General features: G+C 36.6%; 1 protein-coding gene across 2 annotated transcripts in view; it reads right to left on the reverse strand.

Moving 5' to 3' along the window:
- Positions 1–850: 850 nt before the first annotated feature.
- ZFR (zinc finger RNA binding protein) overlaps positions 851–25198 on the reverse strand; it is an 80101-nt gene continuing 55753 nt past the window's right edge. The window contains exons 16-20 of one of the 2 annotated variants that reach the window (XM_004484635.3): positions 24285–24382; positions 23320–23415; positions 6065–6176; positions 5850–5947; positions 851–2364 (exon numbers count right to left, since the gene is read on the reverse strand). In XM_004484635.3, the coding sequence (XP_004484692.1) occupies positions 2185–2364; positions 5850–5947; positions 6065–6176; positions 23320–23415; positions 24285–24382 (584 nt within the window). In that variant the 3' untranslated portion in view covers positions 851–2184. The remainder of the gene's footprint in view (positions 2365–5849; positions 5948–6064; positions 6177–23319; positions 23416–24284; positions 24383–25198) is intronic. The other variant, XR_011645538.1, reaches the window with a different exon arrangement.

Here is a 25198-nt window from a genome sequence, read left to right on the forward strand (position 1 = left end):
CAACAGGGAACACCCAGAGCTGGAAGTCAACGGAACCTGGAAGACAAAGATGATGCTGCGGTGGATCAAAGTGGATTTGGCCCAACGGATAGGGTGTCTGTCTACATAACATGGGAGGTCCAAGGTTCAAACCCAGGGCCTCCTGACATGTGATGAGCTGGCCCACGCGCAGTGCTGATGCATGCAAGGAGTGCCCTGTCACGCAGGGGTGCCCTGTGCGTAGCGGACCCCACGTGCAAGGAGTGCACCCCATAAGGAGAGCCGCCCAGCACAAAAGAAAGTTCAGCCTGCCCAGGAATAGCGCTGCACACATGAAGAGCTGACACAGCAAGATGACGCAACAAAATGAGAGAGAGAGTAGACATCGGGGTGGGGAGGGGAAGGGGAGATAAAAAAAACAAAGATGTTGCTGTGAACTGCACTGCCATTGGTTGAAAAGCCAAGGATGCCCAAAAGATTGCCAGTCTGCCAGAAGATACTGACCCTGGGAAGAAGCAAGAAGCTTCTAACCTCTGAAATTCAGAGTCAAATTCCTATAGTTAAGCCAACCGACTGTATGGTATGTGTTTTAGCAGCTGAAAAATTAAAAACAGTAGTGTGTGTCAAACTTGGGAGAAGAGCTTGAAGTCTCCTGTACCTCTAAGTCTGTGGGAAGATGCTGACCCTAGAAAGAAATCAAACTAATATGGTATTGAATTATAAAATTCTGGAAATTATGTGCTCAGGCAACTAACAGTAGTCAGAAATATAAGTACCCAATAAATTAAAAATGGTTTTACTGAAGCATGTCATTCAAAGCAAAGTAGTTTATGATGTCAATTCTTACATATAATACATTTAACTCATTATATGAATTTAAATTTTTATTTGTATATTTCATTGTAGTGCTGTGACAACAAAATGACATCTGTATACCAGAGCATACACACATCAACAGTAAGATGTAACTTTTCATTACACCACTGCTAGAATATTTAGCTTTTTGTAGGAGATATAAGCATGTAAGATGGCCACACTAAATAATTTTCTGTTTTTTTTTCTCTTAATCTTAATTTTTTTGTCAGTAATACTTTATTAACCTCACCATTAATGGAACTGTAAATTATCTGGGTAATGGGGGCAGGTCATTCAACTGTATGATACTGCAATAGTTGCTAGAGTAACCTCACACACACCAATAAGGAACTGTCACCATAATTAAGGGCTAGTTACTGTTATTAGTTGCACAATGATAAAGTTCTTTTGAAAATATTGGTTAGCCCACTTATATGCAAAAACTGCCCTTTCCAACTTATGCAGAAGAAAAAAAATTCAGAAAGTTACTTTTGGCCTTGCTATGTCAAAAAGTCACCTGTACAAAGATCTATGTGTTAAACCTAAAATTATAATTTTAAAAGTCTATTAAAAACAAAAATGTCATGCATTTTTTAAATCAGTTATGCAGAGGCTTTAAAATTGTTGCAAGACCATATAGTATATATTAGCTTTTATACTGCTAATGCACAACTAACAGCAAACTTGATTAGATTAACAGAAATCTGTCTTAATTACACCTTTATATATCACACTAGACAAATGCCACAAGATCTGCAGAAATATTCAGTTCTGAGCATTCAAATGGCAGGGTAACTTTTTGTGTTGTAATCCTTCACATACAGAATAACAAAATAAAAGGGAAAAATTCCGCAGTCTCACGTTACAAAAAAACGCACTGCTGTAAAATATTAAGGGGTAAAGGATATTATCTATAACTCAAAAGTAACTTACAACTAGTGTCAAAGAGCAAACAAAACTTCTAAATAAAAGTATCAAAATACACATAGCAACTGAAGCACAAATACTGCATTAAATACAGTAAAGATTTAATAAGACAATGCACTAGTTAATTAAAGACACAAAAATAGGGTGAGCTAGGGTAACCAGTAAATAAAACCAAAATAATGGGAAAAAACCTGAACCATTGTTTTTCCCGTAGTCGGAGCACAATTTTTTTTTTTTGGTGTCTTTCCATTCATATAATACCTAACACTGTACATTAAGTTTTTAATGTCATAGAAAAACTTGGTTCTTCCATGAAATTCTTTAAATTCTTGATAAATTTTCCAAAGTAGACATTATTATGAATGAAAAACAGCCAACCAATGGGCACCTGTATTTTTAACACTGAAGATTCACACAAACTTTTTAAAAGTTATCATAATCTTTTTTGTCTTTCTTCCCCTCAGCTTCAAATCCATCAACTCCATCACTATCCCTTCTTCGTTTTCTGTTGTTGTGGATGTTAAAACGTTGGCTCATTTGGGGTAATGGATCCATGCCCAGAACTTTGTGTATCTGACGGAATGCAAGAAGTCTCAATGCAAACTAAAACAAAATCAGAATTTAGAGTTAATTTAAAAATCCAGAATATTACTTATTAAGCTTATCCCCACCCTCCAAATAACCATACAAAGAAAGCAGTTTGAAAGACATGCCTCAAACAACATTAGTTTCACAATGCAAATACTCTTTATGTTCTGGGGTTTTTACTTCCAAGCTTTTGTGTGTACATGTTGCTCATTTGTTGTTTTAATTAAGTTACAAAATAAGTCTTTAAAAAAATTAATGTTTGTTAAATACAAAAAATATTCCAAAACTGTCATCTTGAAACAATATACAGAAAAGCAAAATGTGTCTCCCTCACTGAGAGTAAACTCCCCTTTGGTTCATATTCTCCCACTTTTTAAATGAATGTCTATGTGCACAGATTCAGGTGTGGGTTGCACACCAAATGTTTTTCAATCCTCTTGGTCAAGGACCCGTCAAGTTATCAGCACAACTCAGATCCAAAACGACAACTTGATGTTTTCTAAGTCAAGAAGGCAAACTGGTAGTAAACCACATCTCATCCAATGCTGTTACCTCATGTTTTCTATCTTCCACTATATTTCCAAGGTTTAAACATGATGCTTATGTCTTTTCTAATGTGGTTGCTTGTTTACCTTTAGCCAAAAGTTATATGGTATTTACCATAAGCAATCTTTAAAAATGTACTGATGCACCTGCCCAGCCTTGGTGCATCCCAGTGTCAGGTACACAGCATTAAAGGTCCCAGCTGACTAAGTCCCTGGGCAGAGGCAGTGCTGAAGAAGCACTGGAGATTCTGGATGGTAGAATAACACTCAAGTTAGTGCCTACGGCTATTCATCACAAGGAAATTTCTAACCACAATTTCGACAAAAAAAGAAAAAAGAAACCATTGATAGTATATGTGACTCACAACCTGCTCTTCTGGAAACCACTCTGTAAAGGGACCTGCACAAGGCTGGCTTCATTCAACTAAACCAGTGCTGACCCTAAAGCCCTGGAGCTCTTTGCTTCTTGCAGAGCTGCGGGTCTCATCCCCTCAAGTAGCAAAGCCTTTTTAATCTTTTCAACCTATGAGAGGGGCTCTAAGTCCCTACTCCCCACTCCCATCTTGACAAAATGTAAGGATGTAAAAGATGAATTCACAATTCTCACTGAAGTATGTTCAAATGTGGGACACCACATGTTGTCCCAGACTCATTCAAGAATATTCCCCTCTGGTTTCTGAGATAGGCTGCTTAGCTGGATTTATTTTAAAACTGAAAATAACTCTCCCAAGATAAGATATGACTCTCAACAGCAAGGAGCAGACCTACCTCTGAGCTGAGTATCTTGGAGCCAGAAGTTGGAACTGAGCTACTTTAAGAACATCAGGGGAGTGCTCAGGGCCCATCAGTTAACCAAGACCCAACAGCAATACGAGCAAATGCACACTGCCTGGCCAAGATCCACCAAATAGCTCTGTCAACATTTTAAGTTAGGCAGAAAATGCTAAAACAATTCTTCAACAATTCAAGGATGTCCTAAGAACATGTTGAACTTACCTGTACCCCATAGGGAAAGGGGAGGCACCACCCATGATAAAGTACAACCCCTCCCCCCCACGATAACCACTAATCTATAACTTCTATCTCCACAGATTTGTCTCTTCCGGACATTTCATATAAATGGAATCACACAATACGTGTCTTTTGGTGCCTGGCTTCTGCTGCTTAGCATAATTGTTTTTGTTGTTTTAATCTGAAGAAGTCTTTATTTGCTGCTCTGGACAGGAAACACTTAGAAATGACAGATACTTCTCATTTAATGTACTTTTTTTTTTTTTTTTAAAGATTTATTTTATTTACTCCCTCCCATCCCCCAGTGTTTACACTTGTTGTGTCTGTTCATCTTCCTTATGTCTTTAGGAGACACCAGGAACCAAACCTGGGACCTCCGATGTGGGAGGGAGGCACCTAATGGCATGAACCACCTCTGTTCCCTACTTTATTATTGTGTCTCTAATCAAGTTTTATCTTCTTGTGTCTCGCTGCATCATCTTGTGCCAGCTTGCTGCACCTGCCACTGTCTTGCTTGTCCTCTCTAGGAGGCATTGGGAACCTCCGCTCCCTGCTTTGTTGAGTTTCTCATTATGTTTTTTTCTTGTGTCTCTTGTGTCAGCTTGCTGCACCTGCCTGTCATGCCAGCTCATTGTCTTCTTTAGGAGGCACCAGGTATCAAAGCAGGGACCTCCCATGTGGTAGGCGGAAGCTCAATTGCTTGAGCTACATCTGCTTCCCAATATGCTCTTTTCATGAGCAGACTGAAGAAATTAAATGAAAACTACAAAATGTAAAAATCTACAATCTAAAAGCAATTATTATGAATGCTGCTTTTCATTTACAAGTTTTTGTGAAACTGTGTTTTCAAATCTCTTGGCTATTAATTAGATTTACATGTTTTTTTCTTTCCATAATTCTCTTTCGAATAGAAATTATAACTGATGATGATAATGAATACAATAGTTAACTATTGTAGTTACATGTATTAATTTAATCTTCACAGGCAGATATTATTTTTGTGCCCATATTATAGATGAGATTCCGGCAAAGTTCAGAGAATTTCTCAAAGTCATACACAACAAAATGGCAGAGACTCTGATTTCAAAGCCCACATTTTTAATTACTATACTAGATGGCCTTTCCAGTAGAAGAGAGGCTAAATTATAACAATAACTATAAAGCACATAGCATATCACTTCTGTACAACCAGAAGACACAGTTTCTTCACTGATCTTGAATTTAATATTTAACTTAACATTCAGATTTAGAGACAATGAAAATACTACTATATTTGTACATTACATAGTACACCTCATTAGATACATAGTAATTTTAATATAAAAGAAATCTAGAGAAGGTAGCTTTTTTATATCCCCTCTAAGGGCTTACTTACCTTTTTGGGAGCAGAAGAGTGAATATTATATAGTGACTTCTTCTAAAGGACAATTAAAACACAAAACAAAACAAAACCACCTTCAGGGCAGCCACCCAACAAAGCTTTGGAATTAGAAATACACAGCACCGGGAAGCAGATGTGGCTCAACGGATAGGGTGTCCGCCTACCATATAAGAGGTACAGAGTTCAAACCCAGGGTGTCCTGGCCTGTGTAGTGAGCTGGCCCATGCACAGTGCTGCCTTGTGCAAGGAGTGTCATGCCACACAGGGGTGTCCCCTGCATAGAGGAGCCCCATGTGCAAGGAGTGCACCCTGCAAGGAGAGCTGCCCCACGCAAAAAAAGTGCTGTCCACCCATGGGTGGCGATGCACACACAGAGAGCTGATGCAGCAAGATGACACAACAAAAAAGAGACACAGATTCCAGTGCTGCTGAGAATGCAAGTGGACACAGGAGAACACACAGCGAATGGACCTCTTATAAGAAAGCAGAAAATGGGGGTGGAGGGGGAGAGAGAAATAAATAAAAATAAATCTTTATGGAAAAAAAAAAGGAATACACAGTACCTGTGCACTGGATGTGATGTCTTCACGCTGCTGGTCAGTCATTGTTGCCAAGGTGTCAAAGGGGTCCTTTTCACAAGGATCCAGAAGTCCAGGACTACCTATAGTAATGACAAGGGAAAAAAAAAAAACCTTAAAATTACCTATTTTTAAAAGAAGAGTATCTATACAACTATCAAATTAAAAAATTAAAACATTACATAGTAAGTAAAACTTGCCTTTAAGAATAATTCCTGAAGAAATGCACTCAAAAACTCTTCTCAGTGCATCCCCAGGGCTCTGAGGGCTAGAAGCACTACTGATTGCTTTCTCTACTAATAACTCCATAGCCTAAAAATAAAAACATAAATGTGTTTAACAGCTCACAGACCAAAGGAATTATTCACCTTCAGACACTAACATGACAAACTACTTATGAAGTGTCATTACAAATGTAAACATTAAAAAAGTTACAGAATGAGTTAAATAGAAAATAAATGTTAAATCAAGTAATGAAAACAAAGCTAAGACAATATTAAATTTGCATTTTGAAGATTCTGTAAATTGTGCTTAATGAAAAAATATAAAGAGATAAAAGATTTTTATCATTTACTATTAAAATATGATAGTCCTTATTATTAATAAAATGAAATTAGTGTTGAAGAAGATGGAGAAAAACAGGAACCCTCAAGCACTGTTATGGGAATGTAAAATGGTGTAAACCTGGAAAACAATTTGGTGGTTTCTCAGAAAGTTAGTATAGAATTACCGTCTGGCCTGACAATATCATTTTAGGTACAAACTCCAAAGAATTCAAAGTAGGGACTTCAACACCACTGTTCATTAGCAGCATAATTTATAATATCCAAAAGATGGAAGTAACCCAAGTGCCCATCAACGGATTAAAGAATAAACAAAATATATGCACTCAATATACACATTCAGTTATAAAAAGGACTGAAATTCTGATACATGCGACAACATGGATGAAACCTGAAGACATGTTGAGTGAAATAAGTGAGACACAAAAGGACAAATACAGTATATCTCACTGATATGAAATAAACAGAATAAGCAAATTGGTAAGAAAAAACTAGAATACAGGTTACCAGGGGCAGGCGTGGGAAATGGGGACTTAATGCTTAGTTGGTACATACAGAGTTGCAGTTTAGGACAACGGAGAATTTTTGGCAAAATGGTGTTGTTAGTACAACACTATGAAAGTGATTAACACCATTGAATTATATGCTTGAAAGGTTAAGACGGGGAATTCTGTATTGTATATATGTTGCTAAAATAAAAATAAAGACCCATAGAACTGTGCAACAAAGAATGAATCCTAATGTAAACTACAGACCTTAGATAATAACATAACTATAAACATACTGGTTTACCAATTTTAACAAACGAAGCACAACACTGTAAACTGTTAGTAACAGAGAAAACTTTGCCGCGCACGCGCGTGTGTGTAATTTAAGAACTTTGTACTGTCTGTATGATTTTCTGCATACCTCCAACTCTGAGAAAAATTTTTAAATGACAGTCCTTAAAAAATTAATTATATTTAGGGATCCCACACATGTGTTCTTTAATATCTATGAGCTGACAACATTAGACAATTAAAACAGGACAATATTCCACTAAGTAAAGAAGAGTTTTGGCTTTTCTTTTCAAATACAATGGCTATTATCTAAATTTTCATTCGAAGCACATCCGGGAGGTAGGTGCCCAATTGCCTGAGCCACACCTGCTCACCTAGAGTCATCTTTTTAAGCGTATAAGTCAGTGGATTTTAGTACAATCACAAAGTTGCACAACCATCACTACTAGTTCCAGAACATTTTTAGCACTAGCACTTCGAAAAGGAAGCCCATGGCCATTAGCAGGCACTTCCTAGTCTCTCCATTCCCCAGTCCTTGGCAACCACTAAACCACTTTCTGTCTCTATAGATTTGTCTATTCTGGATATTCCATATAAATAGAACCTTGTAATATGGGTTTTTTTGTGTCTAGATTCTTTGAAGTAGCATAATGTTTCCAAGGTTCATCTAGGTTGTAACTTTTATTTAGATTTTTAAATAAGACTACCAATAACAATTGGAGAAATAGCTTGGAAGTAAAACGAAATCTGTAAAATAATACTGAAGTTAAAAATACCTTAAGGGAAATCCACTTTCAGTTACATACTAAAAAAGTTCATAAGTCTTAATCAGAAGTAAAAGTCATGCCTACCTATTCATTCCAAGGCCATTCATTATTCAGATCTCAAGTAAGAGTGATTCTAAAAAGTTTGCAAGCATGGAGACTGCAGTCCCAAACGAATTAGGAATAAATTATTAAAAAGAAATGGAATTTAAAGAGACTGTATTAACAGCCATGTGAAATGATAGCTGGCAGCATGAAAGATTAAAAAGCAAACAAACCCTAAATAATGTTTGTAATGATAAATGTAAATCACAATGAAAAAATTAAAATGGTTCAATTTATTCGGTTTAAGAATGCAGGAAAATGTTAAAGATATTTTGAAAGCTTTTAGTATTTTAGGAACAAAAGTAGTCACTGAGAGAACTCTATGCATGTATATGGAACATTTCTCATTTTCTGACAAATCTAGTAGTATTTTAAAATACCCAAAATGACTGTGAGACCCTCGAGGAAAAGGCAGGTGTCACTTATTTTGAACCCTCTACCCTAGAAGAAGTGACCACCATGCATTATATGTTCACAAAACTGAAAAATTTGAATCCTAAATTCAGTGATAAAATAAATCAAGAGTGCAGAGCAGGTGTAGCTCAGTGGCTGAACACCTACTTTGCATGTATGAGCTCTTGGGTTCAATCCCTTGGTACCTCCAAATAAATAAATAAACAAATAATCCTGGGTTATAATTTTTTTTTAGCAAATTACTGATGTCCTTGAAAAATAAATCTAAAGTCACAAAATATAAAACTGTACCAAAAATACCTCAAACCTTTACTAAATAGTTACCAAGGAAAAATGTGTTAAAATAGCTATAATTTAGCTATGTCTTAATATAAAATGTGTTTCAAATAACTCAAAGCTTTTTCAAACTGCTTTTTGATTGACCTTAAGAAATGGGAATTTGTGATTTCTACTGGCATTTAAAAGTAGAAAAAGAACTATAAACCAACTATTTATAATGATAAACAAAGAAAGAAATGAATTATTTACAGAACATAAAAGTCAACATATATTTAAGCACACACAATGAAACCAAGTTAACTATTGTCTTCTGAAATCAATTGCTATGAAGGAAGCAATTTTAGAATAATTAATTTTCTAAAGAACATGGTTTTTCTCCAAGCAGATGTCTACAATTATGAAAGCAGCAAGTAGAAGAATACTCATAGTACATACATGATATGTATGTATTCAAAAGTAGAAGGGTAACATCAAAGATGAACAGAAGCAAATTATAGAAATGATATTTTAGAGGCTGAATGTAAAGGATCTTTGAGGACAGAATTAGGTAAAAAAAACCAACAAAACACCTCTCCATATAAAGTGATTTGAAACCTAGGATTGGCATATTAGCTTAAAAAACACGAAGTTTTTTTACCTTCCCATCACTAATAAATAAGAATTTTTTAAAGTTAGCATTATTAAATGCGTATGACATGTAAGGCATGGTCCTTAGCACTTGAAATGCATGACTTCATTTAATTCTTACCACTTTTTTTTCTGGTATACCAATGTTCATTGTAGCATCATACACAATAGCCAAATGGTAGGCAGAACCCAAGTAATTCTTATTACTTTTTTTAAAAATTTCTCCCTCTCTCCAGTTGTCTGCTCTCTCTGTCCATTCGCTGTGTTTTCTTCTGTGACCGCTTCTATCCTTCTCAGCGGTACCGGGAATCTGTGTTTCTTTTTGTTGCATCATCTTGTTGTGTCAGCTCTCCGTGTGTGCGGCACATTCTCAGGCAGGCTGCACTTTCTTTCACATTGGGCTGCTCTCCCCACGGGGCGCACTCCTTGCACGTGGGGCTCCCCTACACGGGGGACACTCCTGAGTGGCACGGCACTCTTTGCGCGCATCAGCACTGTGCATGGGCCAGCTCCACATGGGTCAAGGAAGCCCAGGGTTTGAACCGCGGACCTTCCATGTGGTAGGTGGATGTCCTATCCATTGGGCTAAGTCTACTTCCCTCTTACTACCTTTTGAAATAGATGCTAGTATACCTCAATTTTGAAGATGAAAAAACTATGATTTGAGGTCTGTTTTGTTATTTTGCATTTTTTTTAACGACCACTATTTCTCACTAAGTAAATATCCTTCATCAATGGGTGATCCAGAATGACAATACTGACTATTTCCTTGATATCAGTTTCTAGCTCAGAAAGATATGAGAGCCTTGTTTAAAAACACCTGATGAAATTGTGATAACACAGGCACTGTTGTTGGTGGGAGTGTAATCTGGTAAAACCTTTTCTTTTTTTTTTGTTAGGCCAGAAAGAAGAATTTATTGAGAAATGGGGAAAAGAACAGTGTTTACTGAGAAATGGGAGAGAAGGATGGACATATGTACCGAGATTTGATGCAGGCTACTCTAGGCAGAGAGTCTGGTAAAACCTTTTTAAAAAGCACAACTGATAAGTTCTATCAAAAAATTTAAAGGCACATACCAATCAATACAGCAATGTCAATACTAAGAATTTAAAATTAGGTTATGATAGCTGGCAAAAGGAAAAGAAAATCAGTGTCCCTGTTTATCTGCAATGGACAGGAAACAATCTAAATGTCTACCTCCAAGAGGCATATAGTAAAATATTAGTAGTCACCATCGTTGTCATCCTCTTCACTTTTAGAGCCAACACTTAGTGAGGCTTATCATTCACTAATAGAACTGTTCTAAGCTTTTATATATATTAACCAATTTAGACATCACAACCACCATCTGGAGGTAGATATAACTTTCCCACTTTAAGGATGAAGATAGTTACACTATTAAAATAGAATTTTATGAATACCATTACTACAAGCAATTTTATATACAAAACCCATTTGTATATTCCAGTCAACATCAGAATATTGACACATGAAGCAGCTTTTAATGAGGATGCTATATTTTTGTAATGTATCTATGCAGAGCACCTTATTTAATACTCAACAATTCTTAATAAAAACTGTTGTCTTGTGGTGGAAAAAAGTTTGCTCATAGCTTTTGTTAATTTGGGTTATGTATATACAGTTGACAGATGGTTTTTGTTAGGATATACTTAAGTACTGAGTTTTATTTTTTGGTTAAAGTGAATGAGGGAAGTGAATTTGGTTCAACTGATAGAGCATCCGCTTACTACATGGGAAGTCCAGGGTTCAAACCCAGGGCCTCCTGACCCATGTAGTGAGCTAGCCCATGCGCAGTGCTGATGTGTGCAAGGAGTGCCATGCCATGCCATGCAGGGGTGTCCCCTGCATAGGGAAGCCCATGCTCAAGGAATGCACCCTGTAAGAGCTGCTCTGTGTGAAAAAAGTGCAGCCTGCCCAGGAGTGGTGCTGCACACACGGTGAGCTGATGCAGCAAGATAATGCAACAAAAAAAGAGACCCAGTTTCCCAATGCCACTGACAAGAATACAAGCAGACACAGAAGAACAAACAAGCGAATGGACAAAGAAAGCAGAAAACTGGGAGCAGCGGGGAAGGGGAGAGAAATAAATAAAAAATAAATCTTAAAAATAAATAAAGTCAATGAGAAGAGACAGCCCAAGTATATTTAGCAGGTACCTTTAAAAAAAAAAATTTTTTTTAAACCCCTCCTTGTGGCTTTTTGCTTGCTGTCTGCTTTCTGTGTCCATTTGCTGCACGTTCTTCTGTGTTTGTATATTTTTTATTTAGTTCCCCCCTTCCTTGTGTATTGCTTGCTATCTGCTCCCTATGTCCATTCACTGCACATTCTTCTGCACTTCTGCTTGTCTCCTTTTTTGTTGTGTCACCTTGCTAAGTTGGCTCTTCGCAGAGCTTTCGCTGGTCGGGCGGCACTCCACAGCATTTTTGGGCCAGTGGTTCTCCGCAGCACATGGGCAAGCCTGCCTTCACAAGGAGGCCCCAGGACACAAACCCAAGGCCTCCCATATGGTCGACGGGGGCCCAACTGATTGAGCCACAGCCACATTCCCCCTTTTTTAATATATATTTTTAATTTATTTTCAAAAGATACTCAGATTACATAAAGTGTTACATAAAAATATATGAATGATTCCCATATGCCCCACTCCCCACACCTCCCATTTTCCCCCACATTAACAACTTCTTTCATTAGTGTGGTACATTCATTTCAATTAATCAACACATTTTGGAGCACTGCCACACAGCATGGATTATAGTTTACATTGCAGTTTACACTCTCTACCACTCCATTCTGTAGGTTATTGCATGATATATAATGACCTGTATGCAGGTGCTTTTGCAAGCTAAGAGGGTGCTAGTTCTTTGCCCTGAGAGGTCAATGTCCCATCATTTTAATGCTCTTCTTTTATTCTATTGGTAACATCTAAGAACTTTCTTATTCTAAGTTAACACTAAAATCTAAACTACTAATAAATATCTTTGAAAAACCAAGAAAATATGTGTAAAGAAATGTTGTTAATCACATACTTCAACTGCCATAATAGAAAGCATAATTATAATTATAGCACCTCTGCAGCCAACTTAGGAAAGTGTCCCTTCACATTTGACAGATCATGCTTTTTTGTATACTCCTTACCTGAGTATACTGTTTAGAAATAAGATAAAATAATACAATAAGCATATTTTAAAAGTTAACTATATGCCTTCTGTAAACTGCAGCAGGTACATCATTCTTAAAGAGGTTCAGCTATGAGACAGCAACTGCAATGTCAGACCAATCCTATATCAAACTCTACCTGTATTTTCTCTATTTCACCACTATGGATTCAGGGCAAAACAGAAACTAATTTGAAGGCAAAGTACCATTTTTAGTACTCATTGCAACGGTAAAGGAAAGGCCTAAAAGCAGTTATTTGCTCAAATAAAATTTGCTCAAAATAAGTATTGTGATTGCTAGAAAGACATAACATTTCAAAGAAACAAAGTAGTTTGGCTTGGGCATTACTCTATGCACTTCTTAACTTGGGTTACCAGAGAGAAGAGGTGTGTAGACTTAACAGGTGAGTGAACAAAATTCAAAACATTCTACATCAACCTTCAACCAGGAAAGAGGCAGAATGAGTCATCTTGCAGGCAGTACAGGAGAAGAAATTTTCCTAAAAGTAAAACCCCCTTTGGCCATCTTTCTCTCACCAGAGAAAGCAAAAACACTCGACTTTGCAATCCTGGAAACATTTTGTGGAAAGCAAGAAAGGAAGAGCAGAAGATTCATTATTATTAATGTCTATCTCTGATAATAAACATACACTTAGGGAAAAAATAGATCAAAGACAAAAAAGATCTTTGAAGATGAGAGAGGTAGGAAAAAAGTATTAATAAAGATGACTGTGGGAAGTGGATCTGGCTCAACGGATAGAGGGTTCGCCTACCATATGGGAGGTCCAGGGTTCAAACCCAGGGCCTCCTGACCTGTGTGATAAGCTGGCCCACGCACAGTGCTGATGTGTGCAAGGAGTGCTGTGCCATGCAGGGGTGTCCCCCACATAGGGGAGCTCCACGCGCAAGGACTGTGCCCCATAAGGAAAGCCACCCAGCGCGAAAAGAGTGCAGCCTGCCTAGGAGTGGTGCCGCACACACGGAGAGCTGATGGAACAAGACGACACAACAAAAAGAGACACAGATGCCTGGTGCCACTGATAAGAATATAAGCAGACATAGAAGAACACACAGAGTATGGACACAGAGAGCAGATAGCTGGTGGGGAGAGGGGGGAAAGAGAAGAGGGAAAAAAAAAAATAGATGACTGTACTCTGAACACAAGGGGCTCTCAACATATCAGAAACCTTTTTTGCTTCAGAGGAGCAGCTGAATGGAGATGGTAAAATAGGCTCAGAAAACAAATGGAGTAGACTTTGTAAAGGCAAAGGCTCTAGGACGCCATCCTGGGTTCAAGCACTGCCTGAGCCTGAAGGTGTTTAAGTACACTTGATGAAAGACAAAGGGGAGAATATAGCCCATATCTGTTAACAAGGTGCATGTAGATAACTCCTACTCTTCTCCATAGACAATAACCGAAACATAGCTCACAAGCAAAGAAAAAGGAGAAGGCGTCAAGAAGGTGGGAGCAAAATCAAAGGGAACATTCTTTTTTATGACCCTGCAGACAAAAAAAAGATTATAATTGCCTACTCTAAATACTAACAAGAAGAAAAACCAAAACAAACTAGCATGACATCTTTGTATGTGGAATATAACATGAAAAATAGAGATGAAAAAATCTATTCTTGAGAATATAAAGGTATTATCTATTAATGTTTTGAGTTATAAAAGAACTTGAGTACATAAAGTAAATAAAACTGAGATGACGATTACAGAGTTAAGGAAACAAACTGAAATGTGAAATAACATTACAGAACTGATAAACAGTAATAAATGGCAGAGAAGAACATGAATAGCTTAAAATCAAGTTACTACCAAAGAGACAATCACAGGGGACACAAGAGGAAAGAGGATAAAGACTAAAATATTTACAGAGGAGATAACACATATGCGGGACAAAGACAATCCAACATAAGGATAACCAGTAGCCCTAAAACAGAATCATACTAATCAGACTTTATAGAAAAGTGTTTTCATCCCCCCTTAACTGAAAGAGAAACAATGTACAGAACAAAAGGGCACAAAGATTTCAAAGAAATACTGACACTGAACAATAAATTTCAAGACTTAATTTGATTGTTACTGAGATTCAAGGGTAAAGAAAAAATTCCTTAATCAGTTTGGTAGAAAAAGTATGGACAAAATAATTAGGCTGGATTTAGACTTAATGCCAAAAGATAATGAGGCAATTTTAACAAACAAAGAGGGAAAATCTGTGATCTAAAAACGTGTTTTTCATTAAAGTAAAGGCAATTGGCAGAGTCTCAAACATGAAAGAAACTAAACACTTTTTTTTAGGCAGTAGTGGGGAATGAACCTGTGACCTCGTTCATGTGAAGCACACATCCAACCACTAAGCTACACCCACTCTACAGCTTTAACACTTTTTGATAAAAAACTATTTGATGATAAAGTGCAGTCAACCAAGAACTGAAATAGAGAAGCCCAAGTAAGAGACCTAGTGGTTAGCAAAGAATTGTTTAAATATAGAACACAAAACAACTCTAGAAAATATGGCGACAAAAGGTAAATGTAGTAATTTTTATCCTGTTAAGGGTTAAAGATGTGTAAGTATATAAATTCCTTCATTTTCTAAGTGAAGAGTCAACAAATAATAAGATGAGAAATAAAAAAACAGGTTTAAATATATTAAAGAAATAAAGGAAATGAAAAAAGAAAAAATATAATAAAAAGTCCAAAGGAGGACAGAAGAGAATGGGAGGTAGGAGAAACTGTAAGTGCTAATGTTTTTGTGAGAAAATTCCATGAGAAGTCAATGGACATTATTTATATTGTTAAATGATTAAGAATACTATGTAAAATTGTAAGCACAAGAACTAGAAGAACTGATAATATACCATAAAACTGTCTAAATTACCAGACAGGAAAATCCTTCATATATAAAAGAGAACAAGAAAAAGAAAGATAAGGATTAAGGCAAAGAACAGAAAACAAAGGAAAACATTTTACAGAAAACATGAGACAGTATTGTAGAGTGAAGATCAAATACTGGGAATATTTGTAAAAGTAATAAATGAGATGAACTCATCTACTCAAAGATTTGGTAAAAGAACACTACAAAAAAACAAAACCCAAACCTGATTAAGGTTACCAAATCTGAAACGAAGTCACTCAGATAAACATAAAGAAACATAAAGAGAATTTACAGACTCATCCCAGACAAACTCTAACAAAAATAAAGCTGGGGTTTCAATATTAATAAATGAACATGGCTTATCTCACGGCAGTAAGTGTTAAATGAGGGGATCTTTATAATGGCCAAGGTGCAATTCACAATAAAATCATGTTTATGTACAAAATGTCATTGCAACAAAATAGAAAAAGCACATATTGTAGGTAATTACAAACAGAATTTAAAAGAAATGCAATAGAAGTACTAGACTTTAACTGAGTCAGTCCGTGGACAGATTAGGTAGACAAAAATACATAAAGAAAGGATATGAGGATTTGAACAGAATAATTGATAAAGCTGAAATAAGCGGTTGAGAATACAGTTTTTTTTTCAAGGAGGTACATCAGGGATTCAACCTGGGACCTTGTATATGGAAAGTAAGTGCTCAACCACTTAGCTATACTCACTCCCCATTAAGTGCCTATAGATAATTGCAAATAGCAGACTAAAAAACTTGGATTACAATGCTATAAAAACTACATACTGGGAAGTGGATTTAGCTCAACTAACAGGGTGTCCGCCTACCATACAGGAGGCCCAGGGTTCAAACCCAGGGCCACCTAACCCGTGTGGTGAGCTGGCCCACGCACAGTGCTGATGCGCGCAGAGAGTAATGGGTGTTCCCCACGTAGCAGAGTCCCCCGTGCAAGGAGTACGCCCCCACAAGGAGAGCCGCCCCGCACAAAAAAACTGCAGCCTGCCCAGCAGTGGTGCTGCACACACGGAGAGCTGATGCAGAAAGATGACACACACACAAAAAAACCACTATATATTACTTTTTAATGTAACATTTTGTGTGATCTATGTATCTTAAAAAAAAAAAAAAAGGAATGCTAAAAAAACCCAAAAAAACTATACATTGCTAACAAAAACAAAAGCAGGGATGCAGAAATTTACAACTTGCCTCAAAACTACCCTGGCATAAAAATTATATTAAAACAAATTGGAGAATATATAAAAAAATAAAGAGAATACATATGTATAACCAAAAATCTGCATTGAGAGGAAAAGTTAAAGCCTTTTAAAAAACCCCATACATAACTAAACAGTGAAGGAATGAATCAAGCATCCAACTCAAGAATTTTGTGAAAGAACAATATAAACCCAAGAAAATAGAAAAAAAGATAGAATTGGAAACTAATGAGTTATTAAAGACAAAAATAGTATATTTGACTGATAAACCCAAGGAGCTGGTTCTTTGGGGAAGAGAAGAAACACAATAAAATAAACCACTGCAGAAGAACACAACACTAGGAGCTATTTTTAAATTTCAAAATATCAACATTTTAAGTATGAAAATACTAGTATAGTTGTAATAAGTATATAATTTCAAAGATCAGCCAGTTCACTCTTCTGACTCTCTCTGCAATCATTTCCCTGCCACTTATTAAGTTCCCCCAATTCCTTACAGCTATGCACTCTCTTTTCTACTCAGTTCTTAGAGCTCTCTGCCCTCAAAAGAGAGAGGGTCCTCTGCAATAGATCGGTCTCTCTGCTAAACAAGAGGAAAACAAGGCCTCAGGCAAGGACCACCATTCGAGTGCTGGACCACAAAGTGCAAAAATATCTCAAAAGGGGTGGTTCCTATAAGTCAACTCTTACAAGTAGCCTAGATTTGCTACAACAGAGAAAGACAGCACCGAGGGCACTGTGGGTATATGGGAAGTAGAATGATGATGCATAATGCTTATATTTTTATAAACTTGCTTTTTATTTTTTGTTATATAGTGTTTATAAATTTTGAACTTAAAATCTATTAAGGATTTAGTGAATTCTGAACACTTCAAGAAAATATAGTATTAAAAAATTTAAGAAATAATGAAATACTTATATTGCCATTTTTCTCCTATTTGATAATGGCTATTACTGGATAGCTTAATCAATGAAAAAACAAAGAATTAAAAACAAACAAAAGGAATAACAAAAATACTGCAAACATTTTAAAAGTTCCAAGAGTGCAAAACTACTATTACATAAAAATTTGAGTATTTGGATGAATTGGTTGATTTTTCTGGGAAAATATAATTTACTTAAAATCAACCCCAGGGCGGCAGACTTGGCCCAGTGGTTAGGGTGTCTGCCTACCACATGGGAGGTCCGCGGTTCAAACCCTGGGCGCCTCCTTGACCTGTGTGGAGCTGGCCCATGCGCAGTGCTGATGTGCGCAAGGAGTGCCCTGCCACGCAGGGGTGTCCTCTGCGGAGGGGAGCCCCACGCGCAAGGGGTGCGCCCCATAAGGAGAGCCGCCCAGCGTGAAAGAAAGTGCAGCCTGCCCAGGAATGGTGCCGCATACACAGAGAGCTGACACAAGATGACGCAACAAAAAGAAACAAAGATTTCTGTGCCGCTGACAACAACAGAAGCGGACAAAGAAGATGCAGCAAATGGACACAGCAAACAGACACTGGGGTGGGGAGGGGGAAGGGGAGAGAAATAAATAATAAATAAATCTTAAAAAAAAAAAAAATCAACCCAGGAGAGAGAAAAACAAAACAGATTAAAAGAGAAAATGCTCCCTCTTACAAAGGTAATTTGAACCTGATGCTGTCACAGCAATTTTTATGAACTGTCAAGGGACAGTTTTAATGCTACTAAAATTGTTTCAGAGTTTAGAGAAAGAACAAAAGCACTGCAAAAATCTTAAATAAAATATGAGCAAAAAGAACTTAACAGTTCATTAAAACTTTTCTTAAACTATAAAATTTTAGTCAAAGGAGAAAAATCATACATTTGTCTCAATGGAGTTATCTGATAAGGTTCAACTTCTATTCCTTTTCAAAAGTTTCTTAGTACACTAGAAAAAGTATAATACTTCTAACATGACAAAGAAGTAAACATCTCAAATAAAAGACTACCATCAAGCTTGAATTTACACTTTACACATTAGAAGCATTTTCAGTATGTTCAGGAACATAACATGGGTACTAAGGATTATTTCTTTTATTCAGTATTTATTCTAAAATTACGAAATAAAAATTCAAAAAGAAATAAAATCATTGGAAAGGAAGCAAAAATATCTAAGATTAGATAACCTAAGAGAATCAAATGAAAAATTTATTACAAATAATTAAAAGAATTCAGTAAGATGGTAGGTTATGGGAAACGGACTTTGGCCCAGTGGTTAGGGCGTCCGCCTACCACATGGGAGGTCCGTGGTTCAAGCCCCGGGCCTCCTTGACCCATGTGGAGCTGGCCCATGCGCAGTGCTTATGCGCGCAAGGAGTGTCGTGCTACACAGGGGTGTCCCCCGCGTAGGGGAGCCCCACGCGCAAGGAGTGCACCCATAAGGAGAGCCGCCCAGCGCGAAGGAGGGAGCAGCCTGCCCAGGAATGGCGCCGCCCACACTTCCCATGCCGCTGACGACAACAGAAGTGGACAGAGAAACAAGACGCAGCAAAAAGACACAGAAAACAGACAACCGGGGAAGGGGAGGGGAATTAAATAAATAAAAAAAAATCTAAAAAAAAAAAAAGATGGTAGGTTATAAAATTAATACCCAGTCACTAGCTTTTCTTTAGAAAGAAATAACCAAAAATCAATACAAGAAAATAACTTTCATAAAAGATAAAATACCTAGGTACAAACAACAATAAACAAAAATTAACATGACGAACTTAGTCAACTCTAAATAGGTATCTAAAATGAGATTTCAAATAATAGGAAGTCCCATACTCCTACCCCATACTGCTTGCTAAGATCTGTCAATACTATAAAAGTGATGACATTCCCAAAATAAATCTAGTAATCCAATGCAGTATACTACTTAAAAACCATCAACAGGGCTTTTGAGAAATACAACAAAATGATAATCAAGTTCAGCTCAAAAAATAAATACATAATAAAATGCAAAAAAATTCTTCCATGCACGACTTTTATAGGAGGAAGAGAGAATGGGGAGGAGATGGGGGCTGTGATGAAGAGGACATTAAGATACTTCAATAATTAAAAGACTTTGGCACTAGAGAAGAAAATAGACTGAACAAAGAAAGGAGAGTCTAAAAATAGACCCACAAAAAAAAAGGACTCTGGTTTATGACAGGGTTTTTCAATCTCAGCACTACTGACATTTTGGACCTGATAATTCTTTGTGGTAAAGGGCTGTCTTGTGCATTGCAGGATGTTTAGCAGCATCCCTGGCTTCTACATATAGATGCCCAGTTTTGACAATCAAAAATGTCTCCAGACATTTTTTTTACCCTAGAGGGCAAAACTGTCCCTGGCTGAAAACCACTAGTTTATAATGTTAATATTTCAAATTTGGAGGGTAAGGAACTGAGCCTGTTAAATGGTACTGGAATAATTGGCTATATGTTTGGAAAAAAATATAACTGGATTCAAAATCTTATTCCTAACACCAAAATTAAACTTTCATTCATTATAATTTTTAAATTAATTTTTTTTTTGAGGTACTGGGCCAGAGATTGAACCCTGGACCTTGTATGTGGGAAGCTGGTATTCAACCACTGAGCCACATCAGCTCCCGAGTTGGTTTTTTCATTCATTTGCTTGTTATTTGTTTTTTGTTCTTAGGAGGCACCAGAAACCAAACCTGGGACCTTCCATGGGGAAAGCAGGTGCTCAGCTGCTTAAGCCACATCCACTCCCCAATTTTTAAATTAACTTTTAATTATACAAGTAATACATGAATATTTTCTTCTGGCAAAAAAGTAAACATTACAAGTATCTATCTCAATCTCCCCTCCCACTCATCAGAGATAATCTCTACTGTACACTGGATTATATCCTTGTAAAAGGTTTCCCAATGTATCTGAATATACATATTTGTACATGTAGAAAACATAATTTGACAGGAAAAAAGCTCGTTATAAGCTATTTTTTCTTTTCGACTAAGGCAAACATTCAAAACTTAGTCAATGGCTACACAACTCTGCGGTAAAAGAACTACTGAGTGTACACTATGGATAGATTGTACAAGGCATGAGACTGTATAACACAGTGAACCATGTGTTGGAAGATGGACTGTAGTTAACAGTACAAATATGAGTGTTGTCTCATCAACTATAACAAATGTACAATACTAAAACAGTGTTAATAATAGAGGATATATGGAAAAAACTAGGGACCACAGTGGTTAACAGTCTGATGACATTCTTTCATAATCTGTAACAAATGTTCTGCAAAAATGTAAGGTGTTGGTGGAGGGGTGATGTAGGAAATTCTGCACTTTTATGCATAATTATTTTGTAAGCTCACAACTTCTTTAAAAAAAAAAAAAAGAAATCACACAACTCTGTGATTATACCAAACACCACTGATTGTACACTTTGGATGGACTGTATCCTTTATGAATATGTATCAATAAAACTGATTTTAAAAAGACAAATCATGTGTGAACTAATTTATAGAATCTGAAATAGGGGAGGACTTTCTAAGCAGAATATAAAGCTCAGAACTAATAAAAAATAATGAATTAGAATTTGAAGAAATTTACTAAATTTTATATAGCAAAATGGCCATACAATTGAAAAGGAGATGAGAAACTGGAAAGAACATTTCAGCATAAATAAGGGCTGATTCCTTTATTTTTAGGAAGAGTTAATTATAAATTATTAAGAAAATTATGAGTAACGAAGGAACTGGCAGTTAAAAGTAATTACAATGCCAATAATCATTCAAGTAAATAAGTGCAAATAAAAAATAAGACACTTTTTTAATATACCACAGTGTTAAACATTAGTAAGTGTAATGATATCCAAGGTCTAATATGTGAAGGAAATGATCAATCTAACAAACAATTTTTGGAAGTTTTAAATGATCCAATTTCTGGTGAATAGTTTGCATATGTTCTTTGACTTTGGAAGTCCAGCAAAAGCAATTTATTCCATGTATATATTACTCACGAAAGTTTGATAACATAGCTAAATGAAGATTTAATAGCCAACAGCTGCAAACAATCTAAATGTCCATCAACAGATGTCAGTTAAATAAAATATGGTATGTCCACACAATGGAATACCATTTAATTAGGAGTCAAAAAAGAGAATGAGGTATATCTGTCCTTGTTCCAAGAAGCGCCAAGATGCATTTTGCTATGAAAAAAGTAGGATATGAACAGGGTTAGCATGAGCACTCTAGTGTTAAAAAAACAAAAACAAAAAAATATAATAACTATGGATATACAACCCTCACTAACGCAGCTATGGAATCAATAGGCTCAATGTTTTTTTTTTTTTTAAAGGAGGTACCAGGGATTAAACGCAGGCCCTTGCACATGGGAAGCAGGTGCTCAACCACTGAACTACCTCCCTAATGAGAGTTGGTTTTTTTGTTCGTTTGTTTTTAGGAGGTACCAGGGATCAAACCCTGGACCTCATACATGAGAAGGAGGAGCTCAACCACTTAAGCTACATCCGCTCCCTCAATATTTCTGAATGACTCTCACTCTATCCAAATTCTTGCTCCTCAAGAGGGGCAAGAGATATCTGTACATAAATAAATAAGGAACATATTTTTTTCTAGAAGAAATCACGATAAACTGTTAAGACAATTTACCTTTAAGAATGACAAGTTTTTCCACTTCTCATTTCATCCCCTTTTACATAGCTTGAATTTTCTAACCTTATAAATTTCTTTTTTTAAAATATCAACAGAACTCTAAATGGGGCGATTAAGAGCTCATTTTTAGTCTTCTTACACCTTTATATAGGTGAATGACAAATTCTAATTACTTTACCAACTAAAAATAAAAAGAGACACTGTGAGAAGAACACAAGAAGAAATGTCAGGAAAGTGGACTTGGCCCAATGGACAGGGCATCCGCCTACCACATGGGAGGTCTGCGGTTCAAACCCCGGGCCTCCTTGACCCGTGTGGAGCTGGCCCACGTGCAGTGCTGATGCGCGCAAGGAGTGCTGTGCCATGCAGGGGTGTTCCCCGCATAGGGGAGCTCCATGCACAAGGAGTGCGCCCCATAAGGAGAGCTGCCCAGTGCGAAAGAAAGTGCAGCCTGCCCAGGGATGGCGCCGCACACACGGAGAGCTGACACAAGATGACCCAACAAAAAGAAACACAGATTCCTGGTGCCACTGATAAGGATAGAAGTGGTCACAGAAGAACACACAGAGAATGGACACAGAGAACAGAAAGGGGGTGGGGGGAGAGAGAAAGAAATAAAGAATAAATCTTAAAAAAAAAAAAAGTCAAATATATTTGTTTAAAAAGAAAATCTTGGAGGTGACGGACTTGGCCCAGTGGTTAGGGACTCTGACTACCATAGAAGAGGACAAAGAAGACGCAGCAAATAGACACAGAGAGCAGACAACCGGGGGCAGGGGGAGGAAGGGAGAGAAATAAATTAATCTTTTAAAAAAAAGTTTAAAAAAGAAAAAAAGAAAAAGAAAATCTTATCTTAGAAGAGAAACTTAAACACGCTAAAATCTCTAACATTTCTTGCTAGGAAAAAATTAAACTATATTTGGGAAATGAAAATAAAGCTGGTAATTAAATGCAAAGCTTACAGGATAAAAAGTAACTAAAGACAGTATTTGCTAAATGTTTTCTTTTCACATCATACAGTTAAATATTACTCACCCAGCTTGGAAAATCAGACCAAGTTGGAACTCGCTGACAGAGGTCCCGGAGGATACGTATGATAATCACACAGGACTGCAGACCATTAGCTCTAGCCTTGAGAGCAACACAAAAATCAGGTCAATTAATCTTAGAAATATTGAAAATATCCCTTGATGAAAAAAAGTTAAAATACCACTGTTCAATGGAAGCTCAGATAAAAATGAAACAAAAATAATCACACTTAAAATGGATTCAATGAGCTGCCATTTACAGCAGTATTTTATGCCAGGGTTAGTATGTAAAAGCTGGTATTCTAGGTCAAAGTAAACAGATTATACAAGAATAATATTTCTTGATCTCCTGTGAACTTTGACCCATGTTCATCTATAACAGTAAACTTTAAAAATCTGCCTACATTAGAAATAAAAGAAAAAGTAAAGAGCTAAAACGTTTGTCTAGGGACTGAAAGGTTAAGGAAATCTGTTTGGTTTCCCTTCTGTGCCTTTGCATGACTGCAAAGTCACTAAACCAAACAGCTGCTTCCTCACCTTTCACTCCCTACACGTATTAACTTAGAGAAGGAGGGGGAAAAATCTTAAAACTATACACAAAGCTTTAAACACATATTCCATTATTTAAAGCAAAGTTAATCTGCAGCCTTATGGAATATAATATATATACACAAACATGTGATGTTCCTCAACAAGTCAACTTTAAATATAGGCACTAAAAATAATAATAAAAAAAAAACCCAAAACTACAAAACACCCCCAAAAACGTTAAGTTTATTGTCAAATCAATAACTGCAATACGCAGATCTTCATACCCAGTTTTCTACATTAACATATTTTCTGAGGTTTAATTTAAAGTAGTATTGCTTGGGCAATTGTTTATTGTTTGGAATGTTTAAACACAGTTAAACATATTGTACTGAACTACTCTCTCATAAGGCTACAAGAAAAAAGTAAAATGATGTTCCGAACCTGGAACCACTTAGCGTGGCGTAGAGCAGCCAGAGCGTCAAGGCATTTTTGCCTGTCCAAGACGTCCGGTGGGTCTTTCACCATACCCGAGGTTACATCTAAAATGGATTGAATTGGCAAAATGCAGTGAGGAATGGGTGTTTGACCAGGTGAGCAAGACACTTCCTTAAAGTAGCATCAATGTCACACGAGCCATTTGAGAGTTTATCAGCACTTTAATGTACTCAGGGGCTTATTTTCAACAAATTTATATAATCTGATATGAATATCAAAAGCAGAATTAAGTTAAATTCGATTTTTAACTGTACTTCAGGGATGCAATACTACATTTAATAATATAATAAACAGTTTCGGGAGAAAGGCCTACCCACCAAAATAAAATCTAAAGGAAGGATTACTGGACACAGCGCACCAGCACAAAGATGACAAGACAAGAGGGAACACAAAAATCCACCTTAATAAATGAGCATGTACAATAAACTTCTGAATTTGTTCAGTATTCTAAATGGTCATAGGCTATTCTGAGGCTAATACAACAAAGAACTGATGATAAACATGGAATTATCAATACATTAGTAATAGAAAAAAATGACAAACCAAAAAAAAGGGCATTTCTGTATTTTTTCTTCCACAAGGGAATTTTAGTCATAAGGGAATAAAAAGTGTCCTTTAAAATTCAAAGTTCCCATAAAGTATTCCAAAGAATTGGAATTCTAATTCCAAAAAACTGGAGAGAAATGGCAGGCAAAGCAGAAAAGGGCAACTAGCATGGTTACATAGAGTAAGTATAGAAGAGGTGCAATATCAAAAGGCTTGGATGATAAATAATATGTAGGGTCTTTTAGGTTATTAAAAAACCAATTTTAACAACTAATTTGAACCAGATAGTTGTATAAAAGTATAAATAAGCTAAA

This window comes from Dasypus novemcinctus, chromosome 2 (genome assembly GCF_030445035.2).
Source record: "Dasypus novemcinctus isolate mDasNov1 chromosome 2, mDasNov1.1.hap2, whole genome shotgun sequence".
NCBI lineage: Eukaryota > Metazoa > Chordata > Mammalia > Cingulata > Dasypodidae > Dasypus > Dasypus novemcinctus.